Source organism: Zootoca vivipara, chromosome 12 (genome assembly GCF_965207765.1).
Source record: "Zootoca vivipara chromosome 12, rZooViv2.hap1.1, whole genome shotgun sequence".
NCBI classification, from domain to species: Eukaryota; Metazoa; Chordata; class Lepidosauria; order Squamata; family Lacertidae; genus Zootoca; species Zootoca vivipara.
Window position 1 is genome coordinate 7,838,331 of NC_142595.1, and position 8,743 is coordinate 7,847,073.

Below are 8,743 nucleotides of genomic sequence, written 5' to 3' on the forward strand. Positions count from 1 at the left end.
TGCAAGACTGCAAAGGAACTGCAGTACCTATGGAGCCTGGATTTATAAAATCACTTCACACAGATGAGAGCTCATTGTTTGAACACCCTGAACTATATCATTCAGTTATTGGGAGTTTGTTATATCTGGCACAGTGGTCCAGACCAGATATTAGTTACGCAGTTGGCATATTAAGCAGACTGGTTTCAAAACCTACGCTTAATGCCTGGAAAGCAGTGAAACAAGTACTAAGGTACCTTAAGCAAACAATTGGCTATGTTTTACAATTAAATTCAGAAGGAGATGAAGTACTGTATTGTTACTGTGATAGTGACTGGGGAAATCTGCCAGATCGAAAATCTGTTACTGGTTTAGTTATTATGTTTGGTGGGGCGTTAATTACTTGGCGGTCCAGGAAGCAGAACGTAGTAAGTGGATCGTCTACTGAATCGGAATTTGCTGCAATTAATGAATTATGCAACGAAGTGATTTATTTCAAGCAGTTGTTAACAGATATAAATGTAAATTGTGAACAACCTGTACAAGTTTATGTGGATAACCAAGCATGCATAACTTTGAGTAATACAGAAGGTTTGAAATCACGTTCGAAACACATTGCAGTGAAATACCAAAACGTACGTTGCTGTGTACAGAATGATGTGATTAAATGTACTTATGTATCTAGTGAGGAAAATATTGCTGATGTGTTAACTAAACCGTTGTCAAAGATCAAGAACAAACAAATGTGTAAAGGTTTAGGTTTGCTAGAAAAAGCAAGTGAAGAGTTAATTGGTTCAGAAGAATCTGAGAGGGGGTGTTCGGGTTTTTGCTGAGTCAGTAGCATAAAACACCATCAGATTGCTTCTTCACTCAATCGAATCTAGGTCAAACTAATCTAGGTCAAACTAATAACATTTGGCAGAAAGCCAAGGTCTGCTTCTACCTTAGCAACAGCGTTTCTATTGGTTGAGGTTCAACACTGAGACTAGTTATCTGTGAAAGCCAGTTCAGTATGTGTTGTGGTGAGTGTAGGAGAGAAATTGCTGTATAGGTTGAGAGAGAGACAGAGAGGAGAGGATTTATTTTGCTTTGTATATAGAAACTCTGTTTTCTTTTATTTTAATAAATCCTGTAAATAGTTTATTCTGCGTCCAGACGTCTAGTCATTTCAGTTACCGCCAGAAGCTTCCGGAAAAACCTGCGCAAACTCTGCTGTGTTCAGGCTGCAGTCACACCTGACACTTAAAAACTCTAAGAGGATACAGGGCACAGTCCAACAATGGCTGCGTTCCTTTATCTCAGGTCGGGGACAGAGGGTGGCGCTAGGGAGGGAGTTGTCGCCGCGGCCCCCCTTGGTGTGTGGAGTCCCACAAGGCGCAATCCTTTCCCCAATGCTTTTTAATATCTTTATGTGCCCCCTTGCCCAGATTGTTCGGAGTTTGGGGCTGGGTTGTCATCAACATGCTGATGACATCCAGATCTATCTGTTGATGGACGGCTGCCCTGCCTCGGCCCCGGACACACTGCCCAGGTGCTTGGAAGCTGTGGCTGGATGGCTACGTGGGAGCCGACTGAAGCTAAATCCTTCGAAGACAGAGGTCCTCTGGCTGGGTCGGGACGACATGGGGTTGGGGGGCCAACTCCCATCTCTTGCAGGGGCTCAATTGGTGGAAGTGCCTTCTGTCAAGAGTTTGGGTGTAACCTTTGACGCCTCCCTTTCCAGGGAGGCGCAGGTTGCATCCACAGCAAAGGTGGCATTTTTCCATCTCCGCCGTATCAAGCAGTTGGTCCCTTACCTCTCTCGCCCTGATCTGGCCACAGTGATCCATGCAACGATCACCTCCAGGCTTGACTATTGTAACTCGCTCTATGCAGGGCTGCCCTTAAAGCTGACCCAGAAACTCCAGCGGGTGCAGAATGCCGTGGCGAGGCTCCTTACAGGGTCCCGGCCGCAAGATCACATTCATCCAGTGCTTTACCAGCTGCACTGGCTCCTGGTGGAGTACAGGATCAGTTTTAAGGTGCTGGTTTTGACCTTTAAAGCCTTATGTGGCTTGGGACCCTCGTACCTATGGGACCGCCTCTCCTGGTATGCCCCGCGGAGGACCTTAAGGTCCACAAACAACAATATTCTAGAGATCCTGAGCCATAAGATGGTTGATTGGCCTCAACTAGAGCCAGGGGCTTTTCAGTACTGGCCCCAACTTGGTGGAACGCTCTTTCCCAGGAGACTAGGGCCCTGCGGGATTTGTCATTTTTCCGCAGGGCCTGCAAGACAGAGCTGTTCTGCCTGGCCTTTGGGTTATACTCATCCTGACCCCAGTGTTTTCCTCCCTCATGGATTGGATGTATGGACTACTTGAAATGAGGCTGCACTTTAAATTTTAATACTGTATTTTAATCTGTATTTTAATTAATTGTTTTTTATGTTTTATTGTAAATCTGTTGGTGTCAGCCGCCCTGAGCCCGGTTTTTGACTGGGGAGGGTGGGGTATAAATAAAAAATATTATTATTTATTATTAAATCAAACAAATAAAGGGGGGAGGAGATCACATTTATCGCCTCCACTGCTTGAGTGACACCGCTTGAGTTATCGTGCTTGAGTTTCACTGAGTTGCTGGGTCATGTGAATAGGCCTAGGATCCTGCCTCAATCCCACCCTGTTTCAGGGCTTATGCCAGTTTAAGACCAGCCAAACTCAGCTCAGCTGTCTAGGTTCTGGCTAAGTCAGGCTGAGGGAGATACTGCAGATTCTCTCCTGCTGAGCTGAGGATAAGGGAGTTAAGCCTGTGTAGTCCGGCTGCTCCAAGAACCTCCTAGCTCAAGCTAGAGATCCAGTGGGTCCAGTGCTCATTCCAGTGGATCTTGCTATGGAAGGAGCAGAAGAAGCTCCTTTAAGGAGTTTCAAAGCAGCTCATAATCTCCTTTCCCTCCCTCCCCCACAACAAACACTCTGTGAGGTGAGTGAGGCCGAGAGGCTTCAGAGAAGTGTGACTGGCCCAAGGTCACCCAGCTGCTGCATGTGGAGGAGAGGGGAAGTGAACCCAGTTCTCCAGATTCCGAGTCCCCCTCTCTTAACCACTACACCACGCTGGCTATAGGATTGCTCCTTTGGTCATAGAAATGCTTTTAGTATGTGAAGGTAGCAATTGTGAGTCACAATAATAGGAAAAAGTACAAGCTGGCTTCAGTGGGGCAGAACTAACCACCTAGAATGTATTTGGAAAATATATGTGAAGAAGATGCCCAACCGTTGCTGATGGCTAGTGTGCCCTGGTGCCCATGCAGAGCAGCAATACCGGTATATTTTAAAAAATGTGTAATTGGGTAATTGAAGTGATGATATTAGAATTCCCAATGGAATGTCAGGCAGGGAGGGAGGGGGAAAGAGAGAGAGTGGAATTCTGGTGGAGACAGAAGATTGATGGAGGCTTGGAAGGGGAGTTTGAATGTTGGTGGGAGAGGCAGTTGAGAGTCGGTTGAGAGCGGTGGGTTCTAGAAGGGGGCACCTGAAGCTGGGCAGGTCTGCTATTCAGCTTAGGATCAATAGTCCAGTCACCATCGCCTGGGGCATGTGCCCATTCCATGACAAGAGAAGAAGGGCTCTGCCAGCTGCCCGGGAACAGAATTCCCTCAGTTTAGGAGGGCCACGGAGCTAAGGCTTGGCTCCTACTGCTAAGGCCCAGATGCCTCACACCACCCTCTCCAAACACCTGGAAAACAGCTTTACAGACCTGGGCTATACCTGATCATCGTCTTCCCAAACAACTTAATAATGTAATGGTGATGGTCATGGAAATAGGTTTAAAGACTCTCTCAATGCAAATCTAAAAGAAATGTAGTATAAAAAATTGGGACAAGCTGGCTTTCGAGTGCTCCAATTGGAGAACAGCCTTTACTGATGGTGTTATGGACTTTGAAGACGGTCGAAATTAGGACGAAAGAGAGAAATGAGCTAAGAGGAAGGCACATTTGGGAAATCCTCACCATGAACGACTCCCACCAGGAAACTGTGGAAGGACGTGTGGACCCAGAATTGGCCTCCACCATCCATTATGTACTCACTATTAAGATCGTGTTCACGAAAGATAATCTTACTTGGCTACGTGTGATCACCAAAGAAGAAGATGAGAGAAAGTGGGGGAGGGGGTTTACGGCCTTTTAATGGACATGGACTTAATGGAAAATCCTCAGGGGAAGAGGCCATTCATGTCCACGCTCCCCCAACGTCCAGTTGGTCCAACACTTCCACCGTCGTGCTCCCCGAAAGGCGGCACCCACCTGGTAGGTTGAGGTGCACCTTGGGGAGGGGGATAGTGTCATGGGGCAGGAATCCGCTTCACCTGCTGAACAGCAGCCTGAAGGGGGAGAAGGGGGAGTGACTTCACCTGCAGCTTCAAGGCCTCCAAGGAGAAAGGGCTGATGAGAACCAGCCTTCTTAAGCAGAGGTCCCAGAAGCAGACACAGAAGGCAGAGAAGGAAAGAAAACTGCTGCTTACTTTTCCTTTTAACAATCTTCTTTCACGATATATTGTTTAATCGTTGGCGTATAGAAAGCAACCAATTTCTTTATTGAGCTTTAACCTGTGCCAGAGATGCCCTCCTCCTCCTGTCAGGAACTGGCACAATCAGACAGCATGCGTGGCATCCCAGAAGACATGCAAGGCACTGAGCAGAATGGTTTCCTCCAGCGACTTGGAAGGACTTTACAATTCAGAAAGGCCAGACTGGAACGCAACGGAAGATGGAGTCTCACTCTCTGTCCATCAGCTTGGGTGCTGGTGATGGAGACCATTCTCTTGAAGCGTAGCCCTGTGGAGGAAGAAGGACTTGGTATCCTCATGGCAGACGTTCCTTTTCTTTTTATGGGAGGCTTTGGCAGCAGCCACAGCGGTGCAGACAGGAGATCCTGGAAGAAAGAAGATATCTTTGAAGGAGGAGAGAACTCAGCGCTGCTTTGAGGGACATGTGAATGGGCTGCCACAGGCCATGAGAGGCACCAAAAGAGCATCTCTGACTGCATGGCTTTAAAAGAGAATGAGGTGACTTAATGGAGGAGAGGGTTGGTCAAAGGCTACTAGTCCTGATGGAAATGCTTCAGAATAGCCATTACAGGAAGTCCCAGGTGGGCATAGGGCTCTTGGGCTCAAATCCAGCTTGCAGCATTCTCACAGGCAACTGGGAGGACCCTGGGTAAAGAGGAGGCTGGAGCAGATGGGCCAATGGCCTGATCCTGCAGGCCCTTCTTGCGTGTTTCCTAAGGACGCCCTCCTCCCCCCCGTCCCATTACCTCTGAGGGGAGAAGCCCTTGTCTGGGCTCCAGTCCCTCCCAGGATGCGGCGGCTCCCAGGCTGAGTCGTTCCCTCGCTGCAAAGGAAACGGAGACATCAGCAGGCGCCTGGCTCCCAGCCACGCTAGCCCCAGTCTGGGGCAGGAGGGTGGGGGACCTGAGGAGGGGCATGTCTTCCTACCTGATCTTATAAGTTTCCCCAACCTGGCCTCCCCCTCCGTACGAGCATCTTGGCTCCGTCCCAGCTGGCCTAGCTCAGAAGCAGCAGCCAAAGTTTCCTCCCTCACTGAAATAACTCGAGATGTTCTTCAAATTGGAGGAAACTTTGGCTGCTGCTTCTGTGCCAAACAGGGCCGGAAAGGAGCAATGCCCGTATTATGGAGAAGGGGCAGTGGGGAAGAGTCGCGAGGGAATACAGCCGGGAGCCGCCGGGATGTTGTTTGGTTCTTCATCCCGGGAGCTAGATCTGAAGCCTCATCCCTAGAGGCGTGGCCCTGTGGAGGAAGAAGGACATCATATGAGAATGGGGGCACAGAAGCAGCAGTCAAAGTTTCCTCCCTCTCTGAAATAACTTCAGATGATGTTTTAATGGGAGGAAACTTGGGCTGCTGCTTCTGTGCCAAACCGGGCCAAGAAGGAGCCATGCCCGTACGGAGAAGGGGCAGTGGGGCAGCACTGTGAGGGATCACAGCCGGGAACCGCCGGGATGTTGTCTGGTTCTTCACCCCGGGAGATAGATCTGGAGCCTCATCCCTTGAGGCGTGGCCCTGTGGAGGAAGAAGGACATCATATGAGAATGGGGGCACATTCAGCTGTCTTAGCCACACCACAGATTGAAAGGCTTCTCTCTCCACTTTCACCGACATGGAGAATCCTGGCAATCCTGTAGTGGAAGCCAAGGACAATCAGATGTCCCACAAGAGCATCTTGGATGAGGTGGCTTTCAAAGAGGGTGAGACAATTGCATGGTGCAGAGGGTTATGCAAGGCAACCCAGTTGGAGGGAGGAATGCTTCTGAAAAGCACTTCCTGGAAGCCACAGGTGGGGAGAGTGTTCCTGGGAATCCCAAAACATGTTTCACAAGGATCCCTTCATTCCCTCTGCGCTCGTACGTGATGGTCACCACATCTCTCCAGGGATTTCGCCAGAACAAAATACACATTGGGGAAAGGCTCCCTCACTGCAAAGAGAACAGAAACATGGCGCATGAGGGTGGCACTCTCAGCCATGTTAGCCTCAGTCTGGGGCAGGAGGGTGGGGGACCTGGGAAGGGGCATTTCCTCCTACCTGATCCTACATGCTTCTCCCACTACGTGATCCTACATGCTTCTCCCACTTGGCCTCCTCCGCACGAACGTCTCGGCTCCATCCCAGCCGGCCTAGCACAGAAGCAGCAGCCAAAGTCTCCTCCCTCTCCGAAATCAGTTGAGATGATTGGAGGAAACTATGGCTACTGCTTCTGCGCCAAAGATGGCCGAGATGTGGTGTTGGCATGGGAGAGAATCACATCCCTTGTCCTGCACAGGTGGACCACAGAGACACATGTCCCATAAAACCATAGGAATATCTAAATCCAACTTCCTCATTCAGTTAGCAAGAGCACTGGGACAAACTTCCCCTTCCACAGAAGGTCACAGCATACCTCCACATTTTGGTTGGTTTTGTGGCACCGCTGGGCTGCTGCTCGGCCGGAGCCTTGATTGGGTCTCCCAAACTACGGCCCTGAGAAGGAAGAAGGACATTGTACTCTCTAGGGGATGGGGGTCCTGTGGGCCATTCCCAATAATTTTCTTCTAGGGCACATCGCCTTCAATATTTTCTCTCCCCCCCCCCATCTGCCTTCCCAGCTCCCTCCCTTCCTCCCTCTGGTGCCTCCCCCCCCCAGCCACATCCCTCCTTCTCCTGCGTGGCACACAGCAACCCAGAAGCAGAGCAGGGAAAAGTGGGTCAACGGAGGCAGGGCCCTCCTGCGGTGGGGACATAGGGCCCCTGGGGGGCCAGCCCCCAAACTACAGCAGGGACAGCTTGAGTGCTGGCAAGGGAGCCTGGCCAGCTGACCCAGGGAAGGAGGGAGACAGAACAAGCACACCTGCCATGCTGCCTATGCCCACGTCTCCACTGGCTGCCAATGATTGCTGCTCCTGCCTGGGCACATGACGGCCTGACCCCTGGCTTGGAAGGAGAGGGGCGAGGCGTTGGAGCAAGACAGGCCTGCTCCCCCACCCTCACCCCAGCCCCGTTTCACTCAGGTTGGTGCCACAACCTCCCGGCACATGTGGAGAGTGGATTCCCTATGGAATTAACATACCACGACTTCCAGCGAAGGTTTTTCAATGGCCCTGCGCCACAGCATCCGCTGGGGCCTTCCTGTCAGAGGACCTGTTAGACAGAAAGGAAGACAAAAGCAGAGGAAGTAACCATCCAGTTATTCACAACAGAAAATATCACCTGGGGACCACAGCTGAGGACCTGCCAAGCTATCAACAGCTCAAGGCAAACCAGGGAGCCAAGCCACATGCACCAATGACGGCCTTGGAGCTCCTCTTACCTTCACAGTTCCTGTTCATCATTTTTGATGGTCCAGTATCTTAACAGACTCTCACCATCATCTGGCAGGCATCCACGTCTCTCCAGGGATTTCGCCAGAACAAAGTAGACATTGGGGAAAGGCTCCCTCACTGCAAAGAAAACAGAAACATGAGCAGGTGCCTGGCTCACAGCCATGCTAGCCCCAGTCTAGCCCAATAATTTTCTTCTGGGCAAGGGGTTGGGGTGAGATGGGCCTGCTCCCCGCCCCCAGCCCTATTTGGCACATGTGGGGAATGGATTCCCCACGGAATTAACATACCACGATTTCCAGCGCCGGTTCCTCTATTCTTTGGCGCAACAGCAGCCGCTGTGGCCTTCCTCTCTGAGGAGCTGGGAGACAGAAAGGAAAATAAAAACAGAGGAAGTAACCATCCAGTTATTCACAAGAGAAAATATCATCTGGGGACCACAGCTGAGGACCTGCCAAGCTGTCAACAGCTGCGGACAAGTCAAGCCAGTGAGACAAGCCGCCATGCACTAGTGACCGGTGACACTAATAACAATAACAATATTTATATGCCACTCCTCTCCTCTGGGCCTCAGAGCTCCTCCTACCTTCACAGTTCCTATTCATGACTGTGATCGGCAAGTATCCTGACAAGACTCTCACCATCGTCTGACATGCATCCCTCTTGTAGGGCAATATAAGGCTTGCTTGCAAAGTGGTACTTTGGGGCCAGGCTGCTGGGTCGTCAGGCAGATGAATTAAGAAAAATAAATATGGGGGGGGGGCAAAGTGTGCTGGGATGAGGCCACCGTGGGCCAGGCCAGAGGGGGCTGTTGGGGTGTGTGGTTATGCCTCCCCTTGTTGGACATCTTGCTCCCTTGCCGCGTACTTTAGCTGCTTGATAGAATCATAGTACAGTATGATAGAGTTGGAAGGG

The 8,743-nt window shown here is 50.6% G+C and overlaps 1 protein-coding gene across 1 annotated transcript in view; it reads right to left on the reverse strand.

Annotated features, from left to right (window-relative positions):
- LOC118095199 (uncharacterized) overlaps positions 1-7,840 on the reverse strand; it is a 41,513-nt gene extending 33,673 nt beyond the window's left edge. Inside the window, exons 1-3 of the mRNA XM_088655800.1 lie at positions 7,819-7,840; positions 7,579-7,649; positions 6,913-6,992 (exon numbers count right to left, since the gene is read on the reverse strand). Of these exons, the coding sequence (XP_088511926.1) occupies positions 6,913-6,992; positions 7,579-7,649; positions 7,819-7,840 (173 nt within the window). The remainder of the gene's footprint in view (positions 1-6,912; positions 6,993-7,578; positions 7,650-7,818) is intronic.
- Between the last annotated feature and the right edge of the window lie 903 nt (positions 7,841-8,743).